This window comes from Hevea brasiliensis, chromosome 7 (genome assembly GCF_030052815.1).
Source record: "Hevea brasiliensis isolate MT/VB/25A 57/8 chromosome 7, ASM3005281v1, whole genome shotgun sequence".
NCBI classification, from domain to species: Eukaryota; Viridiplantae; Streptophyta; class Magnoliopsida; order Malpighiales; family Euphorbiaceae; genus Hevea; species Hevea brasiliensis.
In genome coordinates, this window is record NC_079499.1 from 90,935,219 (window position 1) to 90,960,360 (window position 25,142).

At 32.2% G+C, this 25,142-nt stretch overlaps 2 protein-coding genes and 1 long non-coding RNA gene across 3 annotated transcripts; 2 read left to right on the forward strand and 1 right to left on the reverse strand.

Annotated features, from left to right (window-relative positions):
- Window positions 1-699: 699 nt before the first annotated feature.
- Window positions 700-3,802, forward strand: LOC131181551 (uncharacterized). The gene is made up of 3 exons (XR_009150081.1): window positions 700-2,523; window positions 2,664-2,750; window positions 3,379-3,802. It is a non-coding gene; the product is annotated as an uncharacterized LOC131181551 (long non-coding RNA).
- A 992-nt stretch (window positions 3,803-4,794) lies between these two features.
- On the reverse strand, window positions 4,795-8,918 carry LOC110672245 (uncharacterized). Its single transcript, XM_021834966.2, has one exon. The coding sequence runs from the start codon at window positions 8,076-8,078 to the stop codon at window positions 5,238-5,240; it is 2,841 nt and encodes a 946-aa protein (XP_021690658.2). The 5' UTR covers window positions 8,079-8,918; the 3' UTR covers window positions 4,795-5,237.
- Window positions 8,919-20,217: 11,299 nt separating this feature from the next.
- Window positions 20,218-22,105, forward strand: LOC110672241 (GDSL esterase/lipase At2g23540). The gene is made up of 5 exons (XM_021834962.2): window positions 20,218-20,758; window positions 20,863-20,993; window positions 21,110-21,358; window positions 21,433-21,688; window positions 21,787-22,105. The coding sequence occupies exons 1-5, from the start codon at window positions 20,476-20,478 to the stop codon at window positions 22,008-22,010; spliced, it is 1,143 nt and encodes a 380-aa protein (XP_021690654.1). The 5' UTR covers window positions 20,218-20,475; the 3' UTR covers window positions 22,011-22,105.
- The last annotated feature ends 3,037 nt before the right edge of the window (window positions 22,106-25,142 follow it).

A 25,142-nucleotide genomic window follows, 5' to 3' on the forward strand; every position in this document is an offset into this window, starting at 1 on the left:
CATTTACATTTACCATTTATCCCTTAATTATTAGCCCAAATAATCGCTTCATTCATAGTTTGGTACTCAAACGGCAAATCCTCGTGAGAACAATACTTGATTCATCACTTTATTACTTGAAACGACCCGTATACTTGCGGATTAGTCGCACCATCAACATACCTGTAAATGTAGTCTTATGTAGAGATAGTGAACCATGTAAATATTAGTATTTTGTATATTTGTAGTTTACACACTTTGGTAGTACATAACAGTCTACATGCAATTATGTTTTTCTCCTGGTTCTCTTCCAACTAGCCTCTTTCATGTCGTTGTAGTATGCGTTTATTGTATCTTCTTATTTTTTACTAACCTCCATATGTTACATAATTTCTTTTAGCAACTTTCTTTAGTTAATAATTGGAGATGTGGTTTGTGGTTGCCAATACCTTTCATCATGCAGTCATTTCTTGCACGGTATATTTGATTGCTGAGGATATTGATTTTTGTGATACATACTTGGCACTAATTATAAGGGAACTCTGGAGCTTTAGACTTTTTTTGGATCCTCTGCCTTTGCCTGCTGGGAAGGTAAGAAAACAATCACTATCATCTTGCAAAATGTGTGGAGTTAAGCAGTGGTGGCAACAGTTGTCATGGGTGTGTTTATGTTGTAATCTTTTAGTATTCTTATCATTTCTTCTGTTGTTATTGCAGAAAGGAGAGCTTAAAGCCAGATTCCTTCCTCTTCCAAAATATTTTTCTCAAATTTCAATCAACAACCATGCCCTTTACTATATCATCACCGGTGGTATAAGTTTTTTTGGCACTAACTTTAGTGAAGGGATTCAGCAAGCTCCATGGAAATTTATATTTCTATCATATCTAATTTGGTGTATTGGTCGAAAATTTTTTACATGGATCCTGATCTTGTTAATTATTGGAAGATATGAATGGAAACTATTTCAATTAATTACTTTGAACATCTGTTTCCTGTAATACCTACCCTCTGCCTCCTGCTTTTCAGAATGTATTTAGATGTTGGTTAAATATGTTAGTTATGCAAAATTGCAAATAATTGTTGGTTAAAGATGTTTAAATTTTTTTATAGATTGTTGGCTCTCAGCTGATCAACTGAATTTGTGTGGTTAAGTGGTTTAATGTCCGAGATTTAGAGGTTAAAGGTCCTACAAGTGTACAAAGCATGCCTTTCCTTTTCACTGGCTGCATTTATATCTTGTCTCATGTGGCTTGATATTCATTCTAATCTCAGTTACAATGAGGAAACATTTGTTAATTCTTCCTACTTATTTTAGCCATTCATGTATTTGTCCGTGAGCATGTGTATTTTTGTTCTCTTTGTTTTGAGTAGAATTGTTGGTCAAATCCTGGCCTCCAAATTTCTTAAGATGCCAGTTACTGTAGTTGATTACGACCCATCGAATGGCAAGTGGAATATCATTCAACAACAAAATATGCTTTATGAAAGAACAAGAATTTTGAATGGCTCTGCCTCTTCTATGAGTGTTGCCAACCGGTCCTTGGATAATCTAAACTTTGGATCTTCAAGTGAAAGTCAAATCTGAAGATGATAACTTGTGGAATGACCTTGCAGAGTTTTATACTTGTGAACGTTATAATGTCTCTTCTTATGATGGAGTTTCAATTCCTCTTAACTATCATACATTCACGCAAACATAACTATGCATATCAAAACCCTGGGTTGCTTCATGGGCATGGAGCTTATGGGCATGGAGCTTAGGGTGAGTTACTTGACAAAAGATGGTGTAGTGAGTTGAAAAGCCTTCTTGATCGTGGCTGGGTTATTGCATATGCCAATCTTAGGTCTGTTTCTGCTACACTACTACTATTTGTTAGTTTTTTTCGTTTCAACTTGTGTTCACAAAGTATTTTAAATTCCTGTTCTGAAATGTCTACCATTTGCTTATAGTTATTTAAACTTTAGAAGTCTATAGAATATGTTAAGCATTATAGCTTACATAAGAAGTGGCATCATAATGGCAGAAGCACAAAGAAACTTAATTCCATCAAAGATTCTCTCTCCTCTGCCTAATTTCCTATTGAAAAAAAAATTGCAAGAAAAAAAGATTGCCAGCTGGGGATAAAGGGCTCGAGGACTTTTGGTTGCTTCAGCCATCAACTGTTGCCCAGATTTATTTCGTGCTGCATATTTGTCTCCGTTTATGTTTCTATCATTTGTTTTTTTGCTGTGGATGAAGGTTCGCTACTTTTATGTTCTTCTCCAAGTTTCTTGACATTTTTTATAAAAGAAGGAACCAATAGGAGGAATTATTTAATGATTACAGTAAAATGAAACACTGAAATGGAATTATTTTCAATATATTCATTTGTGAAACATTGCATTTTACCGCTTACTGCAGCTGAATTTGAAGAGTTTGAATACCCAGGGGAACGAGGACATCAATATTTTTCATGCCACAAGGAAATATCTTCTATATATGACAATGTTCAGAAGAATGTCCTTTACCCTCCTATACTGATAACCTCATCTTTTAACACACGGTAATCTCCTCACACGCTCTGCTGGCTTCGTTCATAGTCAATACAAACAATCGTGAACTTGTTGGATTATTGAAAATCCAAACCATTTCTAGTTGATGCATATTTGTAATCTTGAAACGTGGTTATGACGTGTCAAATAGGTAGGACTTAAATATGGCAGGGAGGTACTGAGGTTTCTCCTGATATTCGAAATTTATCAGCTGTCCTTTCTTCTATTTGGTAACTTCGTAAGTTCTTATGCTTTTGGTTTGATAATGATGGATACTTTATATTTTTTCCTTAGATGTGATCTTATTTCTCATTCAATGCTTAAAGAATTAAGTTCCAATAATTGATTCTAATGTGCATAGGTTTGATCTGAGATGAGATTTTCTCCTTTCAGCTGGATAAGGGTGGACTTTATGGAAGATGGATAATGATGAAAATGAGCAATTTCATTATATCGATGGGTGGACTTCATTGAGATTCATTATTGAGATATATTATATTGATGTGTATTCTTAATGTGTAATCTGAAAAGCTGGATAATGGGTGGACTTTATTGAGATACTTATTATATTGATGGGTGCAATGAGTTTGTTTCAAGCATATGCCTACATGACTGGTTGTATCATTCATTTGATGTGAGGTCACTGGATATGTGGCAAAAGATCTTGAGCATATCTTCCTATATTAATGCCCATTTGACTGAACAAAATATTTTTTTTTTCCTGCTTTAGTATAAATATTTATGATGACAAAGTGAATCTGCTTTTCATCTTCTAGAAATTTTTTTTTTTTTTTAGCGTTTGCTTTTGTCATGAGTGAGGTGTTCATACTTTCATCTTCATTGAATCTTTCTGATTTTTATGACAGGTAGCGAAGGGGGAGATTCATCTTTGCAAAAGAGCAATCTTTAAGATCTTAATCAACCTCTAATTGCCAACCAGGCTCCAATCTGGAGCTAAAGCATTGGCATCATATCATTTTCTCACCCCATTTAAATTATATGCAATCAAACTTGGTGGTTGTGGTGTTTCACGGATTAGGAATCGACTTCGTGAGAATATGGCTGATCTGTCCCATTTTGCCCTAAAGCTGCCAATGGAATCAGGACAGAAGAACTTCAGATTGTACAGGAAAAGCAGACCTCAATTTGCTGGTGATGAGTTGCTTTGGCATATTAGATTGTAAGTTTGTTATTTGTGTGTATTAATATAATCCCTTATTATTATAAAACTTAAGAAAGTAAAATTTTGATTTTTCCTTATCTTTTGATAATACCTTATAAAAATTTGGGAAACTTGACCTTTTTTTTTTTTTGTGTGTACATCTTTGTTTATGTAAATAACAATTTCTTAATGATGATGATTAAGACGTGCAAAATCTTTAAAATCTAATAGTTAAGTAGCCAACTAGGCTACTTCTTCGCCTTCAATCGCCTGAAGTTTGTCAACGGTTCATAATCAACCACCACATAAGTTTCCATTTTGAAGAAAACTTCCCCACAAGAGCTCTCAAAGTAGTTTGCCAAACGTGGAACCATCATTCCATTTTCTTTATTTTATGCTATGTGTTAGCTATTACAGAAGATTTTCCATTTGAAACAGTGGAGTATCTTGTAGTGAAGGTAGTGAAAGGTGGGTAGGGGAAGGGATCTCTTGTTTTGTATCATTTTTTTGGGAAAAAAAAAAGTAGGTTTTGCTCATCATTATTTGGTTTTAGAAAGAAATTTGTAGTGCTATGTCCAAACAACTTTATAAAAGGGATCCACTCAAGCCCTCCTAGATCAAATACACACAAAGAAATAAAAGAAAGAAAAAGCAGAAATAATTATTCATATATCTATAAATATTTCCATGGGAAACAAAGCTCAATGGGTATGGCCCAATTATGATAATTGCTATAAGAAAAGATACCCCAATTATGATGAAGAGCTTTGCATTATACGAATTACGAAGGGAGTGTCTATTTCCTGTTAACATCAAATCCCTGTTTCTGGTGCGGGATTCGATTTCTCCCATTCTAACCCCTTAGTTTGCTTTTCGTGCTTGAACAGAAGACTATCACCAACTCAACCAAGACTAGGAAGATGGTCAACTATAAGACCTTTGAATTTGCTTCTTTTGATAACAAGGCTTGTGTGAGGGCTCAGGTTAAGTTGAAGACTGCCATAAAAATGTGAAACACAATTTTAACGTAAGAAAACACTTTTCTGGTCTTACATCACGTCATAAGGATCAAGATTTTGGAAATAAAGCTGATACTTCAACCTTGCAATTTCCAATAATATAAGCAAAACACTGCCTTCCTGCCACTGAATTGTATTATAAACTACAACAGGCAAAAATAAGGTCAAGTTTTTTAACAGAAGCAAGAAATTTTGACTTTGTATTTAGACCAAAAGCAGATTGTTGAGTGGAGAAATTGCCACCCATACAAATCTGCTTTGAGGTCAACATAACTTCCCGAGTTGATATATAAATTCTAATGCCACCCTCTACAATGACCCAAAAGGAGAAAGGGGGGGAAAAATCAAACAAGCAAGAATTAACAAATTCACCCGTTGAATCATAGAGTCCGGAGGAAGAGCAAAAGAATATGGCCATAAACACTTTCCGAGCTTCTCTGTAGCTTCTGATCTTCAGCTCTGACTCTCAGATTTATACCCCAATTGATTTTACATGCTCAAAAGCATCCACTTGTTTCATCCTGGAACTGTAATATTGCGGAACTCACGTCTCTGTCCCCTCTTCAACTGTTGGAAGACTACCCTCTTTGATAAAGGCTGGATTAAGAAACTTGGAAACAAAACCCCATAATTTGTAAACGTCCTCGAAGTTGGTGAGAAATCCCAGAGATGCAGTGACCACCTCAATCCTTATGAACCCACTTTTTCCATTGTGTTGCCCATTTTCCATTGGCCTACATAGAGTGGTATCTTCAAGGTTCAAATTACCACGCTGCTGTTTTGGGCTATCCAATATCCTTATGTGACTAAGAAAACCAATGCCAAGAGAGATACCTTCTCTTTCAGCAAGCTTCTGAACAACTTCTGGATTTATCAGCCCCCGATTTCTATCTCTAACGTTGAAAGCAACAGCTGCACCCCTTTCATATTTTATTTTCGGGCCATAGATGTGAACAAGATGCACTCTTCCTTCCCCATCTGAACTGGGAAACCTTAGTTGAAGCAATGAGGTCACAAGCCAATTGATCAAAAATCTCAGCCTAAGTGTGGTTTTATTGAGACCCAACATATTCACATGATCCAAATGCCGGCAAATAATCTCAGGTTCCCTCCTATCCCACTCTTGCCCATCGCCATATTCCCCATCACTTGTGTACTCTTCATCATCCAGGCTGGTTACAGATACTTCTCCTGGCTCCTGAGCACGACTTAGATGATCATTATGGTTGTCCTCCATGCTAAATGATACCCTTCTTCCCCTGCTTGGATGTTCATTCTCTTCCAAACCAAAAAATCTACCACCAGCATATCTATTCCCTTCCCTTCTTCCCAACAACCTGAATTCACCTTCTGTTTCTCTTCTGATAGCACTCTCTTTCATCTCTGAGCCAATTGCTGAGGTTGAGCCATTTGCTAGGCTATGATGCACAGCAGCAGATGTTGAATTATTGAGTTTAGATCTATTTACAGCAGAATTTGACAAAGAACCAGCTGAATGTGGGTTGCTGGTTCCAGGTTCTTCCTCAATCTCACGAACATGTGGACGATCGGAACCCTTTTTACCATTTGGCAGAGTGCAGTTTGTTTCTGTCAACTGTTCTTCTTCAGGAACCTCCTTAACATGGTCCAATTCCTGTGAAACACACATCACAGCAGCATCAAAAGACAGCATATGATGGTCATCTTGTGGCCCCATGTTTACCCCCCTGTCATCATATATTGGGCTGCCATATATCTTTGATGTTCGTTTTGGAGAGATTCGCTTGTGGCTATTCTTGCCAGAAAACCAGAAAGGTGGTAAGGGAGAGGACATTTTCTGTTTGTTTAACTGAACTGCTGTGTCTGATCCCAATGGACTCTGACCCAAATCAATCCAGAATGAGTTGTCTGACGATTCATCTTCACTAAAGACTGGGCTTTTCATTACTTCACCAACTGAAATACTTTCAATTTCTTCAAATATGGTGCTCGTCCCATCTCTATCAGAACTGTTATCCTGTTCCATCTCTGTCTCAAATACATCCCTCACCTGAGCAGATGTAAATGCACCAGAAAAGGCAGGCAACTGTGAGCCTGGGCGAGTTTCTGTTGTAGTTTCAGCATTCCCAACAACTTCATCATCTTCAATACCAACCAATCTGTCCAGACCATCAACAGAATCACTCAAATACAAAGGATATTCAGGTGTGATTTTTACCATTCCAGACCCTGTACTTCCAGACTGATTCTGAAGGTTTCCCATCACAGATTTCTTGATAAGAAGACAACCAAAGCCAGTTGGATCATGCCCAAATACTCTGTAAAATGAAGTAATAATGAAATCAGGCCGAAACAAGGACAACCCAAGTGAATCCATATCTTTGGGACCCAATGACCCAGCGTCAAGCAAGACATGCCAATTGTTCTGCTGAGCCAGTGCCATCCATTGGTATGAATACTTGGCCCCAGTAACTCTTGACTGCACTGGAAATACAAACAAACCAACTGCAGAGTCCTTCTTCCTCCTCTTCTTGCTTGAAATTTGCTTTCTCAAATCAGTGGAACAGAGTTTAAGAGTTGGCCATTTGAACCATGCGCTATAAACTTTTGCACCTTTTTCTTTGGCACTCTGAGCCATCCAACTCACAGACTGGCTCTCATAATCAAACATGGTCAACAACTTCTTATTGGTATGAAAAGGGTACGATTCTGCAAGCAATTTAAATGCGGAACCTCTACTCACAGTAAAAACAAGGCCATACTCATGCTCAGGGATGTTCAGATAATCCATAATTCTGGTCTTTACATCATGTTCCACAGTGCCTTTCTCAGCACCACCATAAAGAGCATGATTACTCAAATTTGCAGTTATCTCAGATAAGCTAAATGTAGAAGAATCCCAATAATGCAAAGTCTGAAGATATGAAAAAAGCCCAAATCCACAGTAATCAAGGCATACCTTTGGACTCAACTGTCCATACTCATCTGATCTTAGCTGATCAATCTTCTCTGAAGACTGGTACTTAGGGTACATTGTGAGGAACTTGGAGAAAGCCTCATGGAGGTCAGGAATGGAATCTTCAGACTCAAATATGCGTTCTGCAGCAAGGGCAGTGGCACGTAAGAATTCACGCTGGGCATGTAGTCTCGCTAGGGATCTTGATCGCCCAAGGCTCTCGTCCTGGTTTCCAAGTGACTCAGACTCCATGTCTTGGGATTTGAAGAGAGACCCATCTTCAGATGCTTCTTCAAGAGCCTCCCTGAGCTTATGTTCTTGCAGTTTCCGAAGAATTGACGAGTTCTTCTTGAGTTCAAGATTGGATTCAGACCCATCCTTTTTCCTGCTCTTCTTGTCCAGGATTAGAGCAGCACAATGAGATATGGGCTTCCACAGTGAAAGATGCATCAAAGCTTTTGACTTTACAACCAATCTGAGCGAGAATGAAGAAAGTAACCTAGCTCAAGACTCAAGGAAACAGTTGGTTTCAGTTGAGTTTAGCCCATGTCCGAGAAACAGTGGAGGGTCAGTTTCAAATTCTAGGTTCTGTAGAAAGGGTTTTCGCTTTAGAACTAGATCAACAAAGCTGTGAATATAGATTTCTTCAATAAACTAACTAGAAATGAAGAACCTGAAAATGAAAGAGAAATTTATAGAAACTAAAAAAGATGTCAGCCCAGCTCCAAAAATTTCCAGGTGAAAACCCACAGAAACATAAAACCCAAAATTCAAATGACAGAATTCAATAAAGTCAAAGCCCCATTCAGTGAAAAGTTAAACAAGGAAAACAAATTTGGAAGAAACTCAAGAAAGAGAAACAGTCAAACCCTAGAACCCAAAACCCAGATCCCCAAATTTTGCAAAAGAAACTCGCATTCAGCAAGAAAATCAGTAAAAAAGATGGAGAAAAGGGTTTCACATAATCTTGACGGTTAGTAGAAAGGAAAGAAAGCCCTTAAAGCCTTAAAATCTGCAGGTGAAGATATGCCAAAACTCCACTAGCACAACTCAGAGAGCTCACAAAGAACTTCTCTTTCTTGATTTTCACTCTCTTCCCTGCAACACAAATAAAAGCAGGCAAAGCAAACCCCTCTGCACATTTAATGCTTATTTACTCTGTGACTAGTAAATCCAAACCTAAACTAAGACGTATATTGAGAACCCGCTATTCTCTCTCTCTCTCTCTCTCTCTCTCTCCACAATCTTCCACACTAACCCCTCCTTGACAAGCACTGAGAAAGGACATTGACTTTCTCAAAACAAATGCAAGTGCTGTTATTTTTTTTCAACCTTTCGCTTATTATATATTAAATATTAATTAATTATTTATTTATTTATTAAATTTTTTTTAGATAATATTTTTATTTATTGATAAAAAATTTCTTTATAAAATTGAAAATTATTCATTTTATGTTTAAGAATTATATAAATAATACAATTAAGAAAGGAATATCTTGGAATTTTTATTATAAATAATGAAAATTTCTATAAAAAAAATTGTTTTTAATAGGAAAAAGAAATTATCATCTATATAACAATTTTATAAAACTTTATAGTTTTTATATAATTTAATGTGCTTTGTGGGAACCACAAATGCCTTTTTCTTCTTGTGGTCATGGCTAAAAGTCAAATAAGCAGTGGCTTTTAAAAGCTGTTTTCTGTCCAACTCGGCCGTAGCAAAAGCCAAGGCTTATTCTTGATTATTAATCTCCACTTAAATTTTAGTTTAATAATTAAAAAATTACCTTCAAATCACTCCTTAATTATTCAACTTCTCCCCAAAAACAATTGTTTAATTACATTTATTATCATTAAATTTGCCTTTGGCCTACATAAAGCATTTTTTTTATTATAGTTTATTTTGCATATAATTTATTATAATAAAAAATTTACAAATTTGTTAATGAGTAAAGTTTAAATTAATAAATAAATAAGTAAAAAAACAAATTAAAATATTACTAATACATTAGAAAATTTTAAATTTATAATTAAATATTTAAAATATATATAACTGATAAATTAGGTTAGATTGCATTAATTTAAAATTGTAACTTTTATTTTACATGCACATATTATAATAAAAATATTTGTGATTTTTTAATTAAGAATAAAAATTAAATAAAATTGTAAACACTATTAAGTCACAATATTAATTTATTTGTAATACTTATTTTGGAGGAGCTAATCAATAAAAAAAATATATTAAAAATAATTATATAATATTATTATTATAATGAAATTTAATCATTAAATTCTATTTTTAATGCAATTTAAAATTATTTGAAATAAAAAAAATTGTGGTGCATATTCAAAAATTTATGCCATATACTTTTATTTTTAGTAGAATTTGTTAAAATTTCAAAATTACAAAAATTTTGTTTTAATCAAAATTAAAATTGAATTTGGAGAAGTGTGTCTCATTTGATGCTCCAATTGACATTTTTTTATTATATATCAGTGGATCCCACTTAACACGTTGGCTAACTTAAAGTAGTAATAACTAAATTAAACTAAATCAATTCGGTTTAGTTAATTAATAAAAATTAATGGGAAAAATATAATTTATTGTTTAAAACTTTGTTCCTCACCCTACAAACCCATTTTAACTCTCCCTTCTCCTTCTTCGCTCTTCCTTCTTCGTTAGATATCTGCTTTGGTTTGCACTACTTCTTTTGGAGTCCACAATCATTGTTTTTCAATGGTCAATATGGAGTTGCTAATCTTGTTCCTCACCCTTGCCAAACTCACTTGCATGTGATGCAATCTCTGCTTCACCCATTACATCGATCGATTATCCGTCGCAATCTATTATGTCGTAATCTCTGCCTGTTGGTCTACCTCTCTTGATACTCTCTCTAGCTTACAATCAAGTGAAATCTATCATTTGAAGACGTGTTTCAGTTCAAGATGCAAATTGTTAATTTATTGTAGGTTCCAATTTAATTAATTATAGGGTTATTATTGAATTGAAATTATTTTTATAAATCTGAGAATTGAAAAAACTTGTGAACTGAAGTTGAATCTGAAAATTTAAAGGTTGCTGATTTTGAATTTGAGTTGTAGTTTCCTCTAAATTCCTCTTGATTTTTGTTGTAGATCCTTTGGTTCTATGCACCATTGCCTGACCTTGCCAATCATCTTCACTGCTATGTGCTCGTTCTCTCTGCCTCACTTCGCATCGTCGTCCCTTGTATCGTACCACAAGAATAGCCCAGTGCCATAAGAAGTGAAGAACATCCTTTTAGATGTTCTTCAATTTCTCAAACGATACTTGTAATCTATTTTGCAGCTCTCATTTCTCTTATAATATGTTTTTGTTATTGTTTTGATTGAAATGTTGTTGGTTTTGTTGATTTCTTGATGCGTTGTCCATGTGGATTTGTCCATGTGAAATTTTGTTATTTATATAGAGATATATATTTAATAGCATTATTATTAATGCAGTTTCTCTTAGAGTTCGTTGAGTCTAATTATAAGATTTAATATGATTTTATTTTTTTAATAATTTATTATTTATTTTTATATATTGACCCACAGAAAAAATTTTAAAATCTACCACCGAAAAAAATTATGAATATTTTAAAATAGGTAAATAATAAAAAAAATTTGTGTGCCATTCCGATGTAAATAAATAATTTTATTATAAATTTATTGTGATCTTAAAATTATATAATAAATAATAACAATAGAAATAACAACTCTAGTTGCCAGATTTACTTGTATGTTTAACTGAGTATATCTTTGGGCAACCCTCTCAACAACTAAAAAATGATTGTAAAGAGCCTACCAATATTGCAAATTTCAAGCATAAAATATTATTATTGAATTAGGTTTTCAAGAATGTCTTGCAGTTGAAAGATGAACATTGATGTCCAAGTGAGTATGTTTTCAATTCAAATGGAAATGCAATTATTGAGTCCATCAAGTTTTGGCCACTTATATCATTCCAGTCTAATGGATCTGTTCTAGGCTTTCTGTTTATTTATTTATTTATTTATTTTAGCACTAGTGTGATAGGTGCTATTTACTAGGTCAAGATTAAGATAATTTTTTTTAGGCATTCTCTAAACATATAAATATATTTATAAAGAAAAAAAAAACTGTTAAATTTAAAAGTTTCTAATTATAAAAATGTTTTATATTATTATAGTAAAGCTTCTTATATTTATTAATTAAGAACATATTACTTATATGTTAATATAATATAAAATAATCACTACAATATATATATATATATATATATATATATATATTAATTTTCCGTAAGTAAATAGGGCTAAGCAAGGAAGAGAAAATAAGAGAGAAGGGATTTCCTCTCTTTTTTCTTCTTACTATTTTTTCTTTACTCTTTTCCTATCAAAATAATGTCCCTCTAATTTGAGTATCGGAGAGTCCTTATCAAGGATTACCGTGATGAATTTTTAACTATTTTCTCTTTCTCTTTCTCTTTCTCTATTGGTCATTATAGTTAAGATGAAAGAAATGGAAACCCATCAATAAAGCAACAGTTTCATACTTTACCATTAGAAGATTTAGGTTCAAGTTTTTATTTTCTTAATTTAAAAAAAAATTTAATTTTAAATTTAGTGAATATTCACAATATAAAAATTAATTTTTTAAAAACATTTGAGAAAAGTAGACAACATAAAACAGAATAAAAACTTGATAAATGAGAACATCAAGTAGGATTAGTATTATTGAATTTGTTATTTATTCACATCTCACAAAATCCAATTTTAGTTTAGGCCTATCACCACAAAAAGACATATTAGTCAACTTCTAGACCAGAATTATTAATTTATTTAAAAAATAAAATAAAATAAAAATAATAGCACTGTGGCTGGATCACTGCCAGTGTTTGCTTTCTTTTGTTTAATGTATCCAAGATACTAACTCAATAAAATACACATAATTTCAACAACTCTCAACTTGTTCATATGCTTCCATATCATGTTGAATTTTGTATTTTTCTTTTTTTTTTCTCCCTAATCAATTTTAATATCTTAGATATACTTCACATTCTTGCCGAATATCATGAATTAAAAATGAAAATCAATGGAGTCCAAAAGAAAAAACTTGATGGGCACAGCCAAGTCCTTACTAATTAGCAATAAAATAGAAATATTTTAGTAAAGAATTCATTTGTTTTGTGCTCATGGCATGCCTTATTAAATATGTTAGGTGTTGTGGGGATGCTGTCCCTAATATGTTCCAAGATTTTATCTTCACTCTTTCAACCTATTCTTTTTAGCCCAATTGCAAGGATTAATGTTTTTGTTTTACCCTGGACAGGGACACTTGTAATACAGAGTTAGGATTGTCATATTCATGGATAAACAAATATAAATAAATATAAATAAATAAATAAATAAATAAATATGTATATATATATATCATATTCATGGATAAACAAATATAAATAAATATAAATAAATAAATAAATAAATAAATATATATATATATATATATATATATATATATATAGATAACCTTTGTGAATATCAAAAAAAAATTTTAATTCTGTGTAGTCACAATAATCAGATAATAAGTGATGACTTACACAACGGAAGATAGTCATGAGAGATTCTAAATTTAAAACATTTTCATTTCTCATATCTTAAAAATGAAATAACACCGTTTAAATTACACTGTCATTGGTGATTAGAATTCTTTACAAGAAGATAAAAGTAAAAAATATATTATAATCATATTAAAATTGGTTTAAGACAATATAGTTATAATGCAAATTAACTAAATAAATACAAATAAATGAATAGACTTACAATTAATTTTTCATAGAGCTTTTTATTAATATTAACCCGTTAATAATGTAGGGTTTTATGAAAATAAATCTAATAATACAAGGATTTTAACTAATTATGCAAAGTACAAAGCTTGAGGAAGGCACTGGCAAGGCTTGGCTTTGATTTAAATTGTAAATCAATCAGATCAAAATTGAATAGGAATCGATTCGGATCGTTTTGATTGAATTAATTTTTTCATTTAAAAAATTCAAAAATCTAAAAAAAAATTAGGCCGTTAGATTTGAATCAAATTGAAATGGAATTGAAACCTTAGGAGGTTCACGATTCTAGCTTTAAACCAGTTCGAACATAAACCGACCCCATTATATTTGGATCATGGTTTGGGATGGCTTCATATTGTATGGTTACTCCACATGTTTGGTGTAATACCTTGGTTTTTTTAAGCTTCTATTTTTTTAAAATTCAAAAATATTATTTTAATAAAATATATTATCTTATTAATTTAATTTTAGTGTTTCAACATTTTTTTATGATTGTTAAAATTACTATTAGAATTATTACGAAAGTTTAGTTTGAATGTATTAAACATTTTGGACCTACTTGAATACAACTAAAAAGTTCAAGGACTAAAAGTCTAATTAAAATATAAAAAATAAACCCAGAATTTTTAAACAACAACTGGACCCCCACCCCCAAAATCTTTGTCTTCCTCTCGCATCTCTCCCTCTCTCTCTCTCCGTTCATTGTGCCTCCGACTATACTAGTAGCGAGCGACGACTGGCACAGCTCCTGTGAACCTCCAGTGGCGCTTAGCGGCACCAGTGACCCTCCTTGGAGGGTGAATGGCTGCGGTTTGGGCCTTAACGAGCATGCACAGCAACATTTTTCCAAGCACGATTCTGGTGGTTTCCAGCGATAGATGGGGGTGTTCTTTGTGGTGTTAGAAAGCTTATTTTGAGAGCTTTCTTTTGATACCAATTTTGCAATAAATGGTGATTGGAGGAAAAAGTTATGGAGGAGAGAATTTTTGGGTTTTTCAAGATTTCTGATCAGATCTCGGACAATCTGATCATTGGATCAACAATCCGAGATCACCGATGGACTCAGAGCAATGAGACCTTTGAAATGGGATTGATCCCGCTCCAATTGGATACCGTTTAAAAAAGGCGATTATATGATAATTATTAATAATTTTTAGACTTTATTTAGGTGCAATCGGACCAGCACTCGGGATCGAGTTTTCAACCTATTGTAGGTGTCCAACAAGCTATCCCAGAAAGGGGTCCCGTTTACAATCGTTCCTAACATTTTCAGATGTTCCAAATGCATTCCAGGTAGCAGAATTTACAAAGGTAATCAGTGCCGGCTAACCTTTTTTCTTCTTTTAGCTAGACCAGCTGTAATCAGATCGATCAATCTATGAGTTAGATATTGATTAGTTTTATAAATTCAATATTAATTATATGTCTAGTATGCTCATGCATTTTATAAATATTTAATTATGCACATGTATAGTTAATATACTAAGGGACATCTTGGTTGCTGCATACTTAATTATTGTTATTTATTTGTAATTGCCGCTATTAGGATAAGTTGGAGCTCTATGTGTGTGTTGGCTTGAGTGTGGTGTGGATATGGATATGGGTAGAACGGGTAGTCGCGGCTGGAACTTAACTCGCTGAGACCCAATCCTTATATATGGATAAGTCTAGGTGAGTGCGACTTTGAGTTGATCTCGCTAACCTCGCACGTAGAATATTAAGCGAAAGTTTGGCTTGAATTGACATGGTTGGCAGGTATTGAATTAATAGAACTGTATAGGGGATCAACTCCCACATATATATATATATATATATATATATATATATTGATGTGATACATTAGGTGTGTGAATAGCTCCAAATTAACTTCTTGTGCAAATATTGGGTGAATTATTTGTTTTATGTGTTGGATGTACATTTCATGATAGTATTGCACTAGTTTTAGATAATTATAGAAATTGCATCTATAATCAATATCTAAACTCTCTGAGTCGAACGCTCAATCCTGTTCAAATATTTTTTTCAGATTGCAGGAGGAGTGATTTATTTCTTTGAGTCTAACCTGCATTTTTCCTCCGTAAATTGTGCTTTTTAGTTTAATACTTTTTGTATCTATTTATTTATTTATTTAATAGCTAAAACTCTACTGTGACATTAGGTTATGTAGTTATGGTATTAATTAATGAAAAATCATTATGATATTAAATAGTTATACATGATAGTATCAGGGTAGAACTGGACTCCCCTAATTTTGATTTCTAATGGTTATTGGGCTAGGTTGACCCAAATAAAAATATAATAGTTTATTTTATTTTATTTGCATATTGAGCTTTAATTTTGACCCTGGTTATAGGTTTAGGAATAGTAAGACTTATTACAAGCCTCGAGAGCTTTATACTGACCTAGGTCCTATTGTCAGTCCTGCTCGTAAAATCGGGTCGTGACATTTGAGAAGATTATTCCTAAAAAAATGGTGATTTTGGATTATAAAATGGTAGTTTTCAAACCATCATTTTATCATAACTTCTCAAATCACCGAAGTTTCAAACCACCAAAGTGGTGGTTTGACATGGTTTAAAATTTTCATTTTTTCATTTTATCCCTATACAATATATTAAATTCTAATTATACAGTTTTAATATTATATATTTATAAGACATGTTTAGTGATTAATTGAAAAAAAAATTTATAAGAATTTTATTTTCCCATTTTATCCCGCACAATATATTAAAGAGTTTTAACCTTATAAATATATAAGGTATATTTAGTAATTAATTAAAAAAATAAAAGAAAATATGTCTTTAATTATTAATATTATTATATTATTTATAAATTAATATTTTATTTAAATAAATATTTTAAATTATTTATATATTAAAAATAGTAATAAAGGGTTTTTTTTTGTAATTTTTATAATTATTTTACTGTATCATTTTATGTAACCAAATAAGAGAAGATTATTAAATCATTTTATATTATACTATCTTTCTAAATATATTCACAAAAAAAAATCATATCATATGATATGATACATTAGTTAACCACGGTGTACTCAATCCAAATGAGGTGTAAGGTTCTCTTTCTTATGACGCGCAGAACCCCCAGAAGCTTCCTCAGAGAGAAAGGCCAACTACATCTCAGTTTAGTTTGTCATCTTGGAAAGTTGACCAAATCCCATACTATTTAAAAAAAGTTTGATGTTTCTATGGAGGTTAATTTTTCAAAATAAAATCCTTTAAAAAAATCCAAAACAAATAATTAGAATTAATTAATGTATCCTTGACCTTCGTTCATTCACACTTAATTATAAGAAAAAAATGTCAATAAAAAACAAAAAGAAAAATTATAAGAGAATTGTCTCTCATAGGGAATAGACATGACAATTTTTTTGGAAGAAAAAAAACAAAAATAGCAGTAATCAAGCTGTGAAAGTAATCAGATTGACTAATCAAACTGATGATATTATGCTAATTAATGGTCAAAATAATTGCTTAAAAAAAAAGCAAACAAAATACAAAGTCAAATCTTCCATTCAACTTGTGTCAATCTTTTTCAATCTGATCATAAGGAATATAATATTCCTTTCTCAGCAGCCATACAGGGCTCTGAGAAAATTCAACTTTGAACTTCATTTCAATAGTCATATATGACTCACGTGCAGAGCATGTGCCTCAATTTGGTTTGTGTTTACTCATTTGTTCTGCTGTTTAAAAGCTTAGCTCAGCCTTAAAAAATTTCCATTACTGCTCTGCAATTACTTTCCAAGAATCCTAAATTGGCTAAACAGATAATTGAAGTAAAATTAATTTTAGATTTTTTATAACTCAAAATTTTTTAAAAATAATGAGAATTATTGGGATTTGAAAAATGATATTCTGTATTATGAGAAAACTCGATTATTATTCTATTTATTTAAAGATAAAATTAATATATTAATGATATTGTATATTGGCTGAAGCACAATGATGGGTTTAACCCATCACGTGTGCATGGCCGTTATTATAGCCATAAAAGTCTTATTAGAGAAGGAATTAATATTCTGCATAGTTAGGACTCTACTTAAGCTAAGAATTAGGAATGATATTGAAAATCAAATTTCTAATAATTAGAAGACATATAAATACTTACATTTAGCAAAAAATTAGTGGTTGCTAAAAGGTGGTATTTTGGCTGTTGTTAGAAGCAATATTTGGATGCTCTCTTATTGCAATTTTGGTATCAAAATTCTCTTTCTTCTTTTACTATTTCTATGGAAGTTCACTACAAATAAGATATATCTAGACCGTGAATATATATTTGATTTATTGATAATTTGTGATTAATATGAACTAGTGATATAAGTTTGGTTATTAGTATATATATTGATGATCTAATATTGTAGGATAAAAATAATCAAAACTCAATATCTGAGACCTTCCCTTTCTTTAGAAAAGTGCCAAACTGGGGATGGTCAATCTTAAACACAGGGGTGGACAGCATCAAAAGGGCCAAGGAGTAATAATTTTTAGCAGTCAAAAATAATATTGTGAGGGGAGAACAGAACCTTTGCTCAAATCAATAGGCAGTTGCTGAGCTGCTAAGGGCTTTTCTGCAAAAAGAAGAAATGGGTTGCCTGCATGGAATTAAGAATCCTTCACTTTGCATTGTGACCGTGGAAAAATGTTAATATGAAGTAAATGATGTAATTTAGAGCAGAAAGACAGTCTAGCTTTGTCAAAGGTGAGTTTAATAAGAACCTCATTTGAATTAAAGATAATGAGCAGCAGGGGATGAATTGATGAACTCTTTTACTTTCTTTCTTTTGTAATATGCCTTTTTCTTTATTCTTGATTCACCCTTATTGCTTTTCCATGATGTCCAATTCTTTCTTTCCAAGTTTTATTGGAAAGTGGCAGGTGACCAACACCATCCATTATGCAGTGGAAGCTAACCCTTTTTGGCATTTTACTCCAAGATGCTAATAATCTATCCTGCTCCCGCCCTCTAACTATGGCCATATCTAGCAATATCATTATAGGACACTAAGAAAAAAATCAAACCCTAAAGTCCTTATTGGCAAAGTTGGTGAGAGTGAGGTTGTTCATGCATTGATAACATAAATTAGGATCTGATGCATTAAAGTTTGCATTATGATATAGATTCCATCCACCCAGAACAGATTTGATTAGCTATTAGTGCGTAGGGCCAACCTTGGGCTGGGCCTCTAAATATTTAAGGCTGTCCATGGTCCGTTGGAAGTGGGTGCAACTTTGGGTTAGTTCTTCCCTCCTATCGCTCTCAACTAAGTTGGCTAGTGGCTACTCAGAAACACCATTTCTTCCGCTTCATATGAGCTTGCTTAAATCTTATTTTTTTTTTCATTTTTTTTAATATTTTCATAAAAAAATATGCAGCAGCGCTGAGTATATAATTTATCTTATTGAACATTCGATTTGAGTGATTCTTGACTTAATACAAGAGTGTGTGCTTTCCATTCTACTGATTTAATTCTTTTATATTTGAATTTTGATTTAGTTCGATTTTTTAATAATTTAATTTTGATTTATATAATTTCAATTTAAGTTTTAATTTTTAAAATAATTTTATATAATTATTTTTATAAAAAAATTATACATAAATTACCATTTAACTTTTAAAGTTGTTTGTTAATACACAGTAATATTATAATATATTTTTTTGACTTTACATGAATTATCATTTAAATTTTAAAGTTGGTTGTATTAACAAATTAGCATAATTGCTTCCAAACAAAAATAGAGGCACAAACTCATGAAGTTGTCCACCCAACACAAGCCAAATACACGAAGCATGTTGATTCTTAACTAACCCAAAAGGTAATTATGCATAACAGTCACTCCACAACTAAAAGTAGCAAATGCAAGGATCCAGCAGTTTGAGAGTTCTAAATCTCCCAAAGATGCAGTCACAACAAAGCAAATTGGAAGCCTAGACCAACATCAGAATCTCTTATAACCAGCAGCTATAATCAGCATGTCCATCTGAGACCATCTCTACAAAAAACAGTCACACAAAATTCCACAAAAAAAACCAGCCATCACGTCTATGAAACTAGAACTAAGCAATAAGTTCATTCACTTTTGCGACACCTTGCTTAGTGAGAAAGTCTGCGATATTATTGCATTTATGCAGTACATGTTGAATAGAAATGAGTCAATTTCATTAAAAATTTGCTGCAATCTCCATGGTCTAGGATGATTATTTGAGCAATTGACCCAACACACTGCATTGAAGGAATTTGATTCGATGATGATAACACATGGCAGGCCATTAGGAACCTTCCTTCCAAATAAGTATGATACTTTAAAAAATTCATCCGTTACTTCTAAAAATTTCCTCTCAAATAAGTTGTGAGTGAAAAAGGGCTAGTTATATATATAAAACAATAAACTTAAATCTATTTGATTCCTTACTATGAATTGGATAATTTGATTTTACGATTCGGAGTCCAACTAGCCTATTGTTGTATACCCTAGCAATCTAAATTCTGAACTGTAAAGGGGCTCTTTCTTTAAAAATAAAAATCCAAAATTGCCCAAAGTTTACTGGGCCTACGGCTTTAGCCCACCAGACGAAGAATTTCAGGACTTCAGAATCACCGAACTTCCTTCCACCTCCCCTACAACGTTCGCAATTTCAATTTTAGGCCAATATATTCCAATTCGTCAGCTTGATTAAATTTAAAAATGCAATCTCTTTGACCTTTAAGGAACCCATTTACGCATTGCAAAAGAAAAATTCAAAAATTTCATAGCACGCATAGAAATTTCCAACAATGTCGATAAACTACCCATTTGCACATTTTCTTCCACTACTCTCCAAAAAATTTTAAAGAGTCTTACCAAATTCAACTTCACTAGATCAAGCTTGCAAGTTTCACCCATGGATTCTTTTTCTTTTGTCTTCCTCTGTCACAATAATATCACATAAATACTCTCTGCTAGGGCTTCTCTTTTATAGCATCTTCCTGCAGCACTAGAGATGAAGCCAAGCATGTCCTTGAAGACTCAGAACTTGGCCTTGTTGCTTCTTTTTGTTATTGCCAATTTCTTGAGCTATTATCATTGTGAGGCAGCAGATGAAGATAGTTCTAAACTTGGAGCTTCTTTTATCTTTGGTGATTCTCTAGTTGATGCTGGAAATAATAACTATTTACCAACTCTTTCTAGGGCAAATATCCCTCCTAATGGGATTGATTTTAAATCCTCCGGCGGAAACCCTACCGGTCGATACACTAATGGGAGAACCATTGGTGATATTGTAGGTAATTATAAGCTGATTTTTCTTGCTAATTACTAAATATTTCCAATGATTTTAATTTTTCCTTTTTTTTTTGTAATTACTGCTTTTTTTTATCACATTTTTTAGGGGAAGAACTAGGGCAACCAAACTATGCTATCCCATTTCTAGCCCCAAATGCCACAGGAAAAGCTATATTGTATGGTGTAAATTATGCTTCAGGAGGAGGAGGGATTTTGAATGCAACTGGAAGAATATTTGTAAGCACTCAACAACTCTATATATACATATTATTTTTGTAATTATTTAATTATAATTCACATAATTACCTAATTAATAGTAAACTTATATGTATTTATATATATGGCTGTTACAGGTTAATAGGCTTGGAATGGATATTCAGATAGACTATTTCAACATTACTAGAAAAGAGTTTGACAAATTGTTGGGTCCATCAAAGGCAAGAGACTATATTATGAAGCAATCCATTTTCTCTATCACCGTTGGAGCAAATGATTTCCTAAACAATTATCTACTTCCAGTTCTCTCTGTTGGAGCAAGAATTACTCAAAGTCCTGATGCATTCATTGATGATATGCTCAATCACTTAAGAGGTCAACTTACTGTAAGTAACTCTTAATTAATTAACATGTAATTATGTTTCAAAATGGTTATTAATGAAGTAATTATTTGTGGTAGAGACTATATCAATTGGATGCTAGAAAATTTGTTATTGGAAACGTGGGACCGATAGGCTGCATACCTTATCAAAAGACTATAAATCAACTGAAGGAGAATGAATGTGTGGGATTGGCTAATAAGTTGGCAGTTCAGTACAATGGCAGATTGAAGGATTTGCTTGCTGAATTAAACGATAATCTTCCTGGAGCTACGTTTTTGCATGCCAATGTCTTTGATCTTGTCATGGAACTCATCACAAATTATGACAAATATGGTGAGTAATATATATATTTGTAAGTTTTTCTTGAATTTTTCATCTTGCGAACTCTTTGGTATAAAAAATGGAAAATTCATATATGAATATATATGCAGGATTTACAACAGCAACCAGAGCTTGCTGTGGAAATGGAGGGCAATTTGCAGGGATAATTCCATGTGGACCTACTTCAAGTATGTGCCAAGATCGGTCCAAGCATGTGTTCTGGGATCCTTACCATCCCAGTGAGGCTGCAAACCTTCTACTTGCCAAGCAACTGCTGGATGGAGATAAAAGATACATATCTCCTGTGAATCTTAGGCAACTCAGAGACCTTTGATATTATAAATTTCTTGAATTCTGTTTCTTTGTGTGAACAGTTATCCAACTTCTTCTTCTTCTTCTATTATATCAACAGCTAGGGTTTTGCTCTAACTATATAGTAAACTTCTGCACACCAAACTTTTCCCTTCTTTTCCTTAATTTGATTTGCAATGCTTTCATGTTTGCTAGCAATATATGGGTAAATTTTAACAACTGTCCTTGAACTTATATAGTTGTAACACTACGGTCTTTCAATTTAAAAATGTAACATAAAACCCCCTCAATTTTTAAATTTTACACAGTAAAATCCCTCTAACCTAACCAATCACTGATTTTCCAGTTAGACGTTGACCTGGACAATTCCAGCATAACGCTTAGTCATTATTTCTCTTTCCTCTCTTAAGCCATGTATAAATTGAATCATTCTATTCTCTATAGAGAAAATAATTTTTCATGTGTTGAGAGAATAATTTTACACTTTGCATAAGAAAGAAAAGAAAAATACTGACTAAGTATCACGCTGAATCTGTTCACGTTAGCATCTAACTGGAAAATGAGTAATTGGAAATCAAAGAGATTTTACTATGTAAAATTTGAAAGTTGAAGTGATTTTATGTTACATTTTAAAGTTAAAGGATTATACTATTACAACCATATAAGTTCAGGAACAGTTGTTAAAATTTATTCTGCAATATATACAGTATGAGAATTAAAATTTTGCCACACTTTTTAAATTTCAAATCATGCTTCCGCATTTTTATTTATTTTCATTTAGAAAAAAAAAATTTACTTACGTCTATGATTCATTATGGATTGAAAATATAAATTTTTGGGTCTCATTACTTATTTAATATTTGAGTCTTATCATACATAATGTATTAGACAAATTACATTTTAATTTATTTCAATATTAATTTATGTAAATAACTAAATTACTTTACACATAACAAAATTAGTTACTTTAATATTGTAATCCAATTATTTGTATTTACTTTTATTTTTTTTATTTTCTTTTTGTGAGACGAAAGATTTCCAACACTTCCTCTCAATTACAATCATTCAGTTGTCACTTAATAATTAATTAGTAATAATTTACTAAGGGCTCAATTATACAAATATATGAACGGCTAAAACCTACAATTAGGAATGAGCACTATTTGGTTTAAATCAAATAAACTGAACCGAACTACTTTAATTTCAATAATTTGGTTTGATTTTAAAGTAATTCAGTTCGATTTAATTTTAAATTTTAAAAATTTTAATTATTTTGGTTTGGTTCGGTTTTGGAGAGAAAAAATTTATTGAACCGAAACAAATTGAATTGCTTTATTAATTTTAAATTGTTATATTTTATAGAGAATTTATATATTATATGTATTTTTACATATATAAATTATTTCTGGATAAAAAAAATGTATGTGAATTATTTAATTTCATTGATTAATAGTTATTAAGTTGAAATTAAAATTAAAATCAAACCAAATAACTCAAAAATTAAGTATAAATAAAAAAATATCAAAACCCAAAAACCAATTGACTCGAACCGAATTAGAGTGATTTGATTTGATTTTTTATACATTTTAATTTGATTTAATTTCTAAAATATAATAATTTAATTAATGCAATTTTAATGATTCGATTTTATTTGTACTGAATACTCAACTGTAACTACAATATGAATATTTCACAAAAAAAAATGATCAAAGGTAACTTAATCCTAAAAAATAGAGAAAGATTATCCATATTTAAATATTTTGCCTTATTTTAAATCGATGTAGGACAACAGTTTTGCTCGTGTCAATGTTAGTTGAGAATTGATGGGGTTTGTGAAGAAATGAGCACCATCCTGGGCCAAATCAAGAGGCATGTGCAGGTGTGTGATAAGGTTATTAGTACTTTCAATTGGTGGGTTCTTCAAATTGTAAGACCAACAACCTGGGCCTACTCCAAGAAACGAAGTGAAGTAGGTTGCCAGCTAACAACACATCGCAAGATATTCTGCCCATACAACAATCTGCATTAGGTGGATAATCAAAATCCTATCTAATTATTTTGAGGCTCAGAATAGAAACCACGACATGTGGATAACAGTATTAGTTAGATGCACTTAATGCACACATATTATTTTTCACAATCATATAGAACTCACTTTCTATATTATAAGTAAGACTTATTTTTCTATGAGAGATAAAATAATACTTTTATATGCACTGGGATTATTTTTTAATATTCTATTACTATGTAGGCCTAGCCACCGATTTGGTAGAGCCAATTTTGAAATAAAATCAGTAATTCATGGTTCGATTAAGAGAAGAATTAAAATTAGATTGATTGATCATGGTTCTGACTTATTCTAGTTTCTGATTGATTTGTTTCAATTTAATTTCAATTTCAATTCTTCTTTTAAGCGTTTCCGTTTTAATTTGAAAGTAGCTTAATCATCTATATAGTGTTCCTTAAAAGTTGTCACTTATTTATTTTTATTACAAATTGAATTGGGTTAAATTAATAATTCGAATCACCAACTATAATCCAATTCTAGTTCAAGGCTTGGGGAGAGAGATCGATATTGACTCATATAACCAATATGGTTTTGATTTAAAAACTTAAACCATTGATTTAGGCCGAAATCAATATTTTGTTTTTACCATGACGCAAAGCTGACGTGATAGCCATAGCATGAAACTAAAATTTTCAAAGAAACCCATGAAACACACATAATGGTGAAATCATTGATTTAGAAGAAATAAATGTTTTGCATGGAATGAAGTTTATTAATGGGCCAGAGATTATTTAAATTAATAAAAATAAAATTCACGTTTTAAGACATAAAATCTTGGGAGTTAAGGAAGCATATGGATAATGCAATTGTGGTGGGAATCGCAATGCATGCAGGAAGAAAATGCCAAAAAGAAAAAGAGTTAGCAATCTGAATTCTGAAGCAGGAGTCAGCAGATAAAGAGAGACGAGGTGTCAGCTATTATGGGCACCGAATGAGCAGTGGTAGGCAGAGGACAGTGGCTGGTAAGACCATCAGCAATTAATGTTCTCTTGAAAGCGACATATGATATTATCAATTAGACATTTAGATGGCTACTGAGGCCGCGCGTGCCACCGGAGGGAATCCCCACCACCATAGTCCACCGAC

What these genes read in the sequence shown, in the direction of transcription:
- LOC110672241 (XM_021834962.2), top strand. Translation starts at nt 20,476, where the DNA reads ATGAAGCCAAGCATGTCCTTGAAGACTCAGAACTTGGCCTTGTTGCTT. An exon ending in AACCATTGGTGATATTGTAG is followed by an intron (nt 20,759 to 20,862) that starts GTAATTATAAGC and finishes CACATTTTTTAG; the next exon opens with GGGAAGAACTAGGGCAACCA. An exon ending in CACAAATTATGACAAATATG is followed by an intron (nt 21,689 to 21,786) that starts GTGAGTAATATA and finishes ATATATATGCAG; the next exon opens with GATTTACAACAGCAACCAGA.
- LOC110672245 (XM_021834966.2), bottom strand. Translation starts at nt 8,078, where the DNA reads ATGCATCTTTCACTGTGGAAGCCCATATCTCATTGTGCTGCTCTAATC.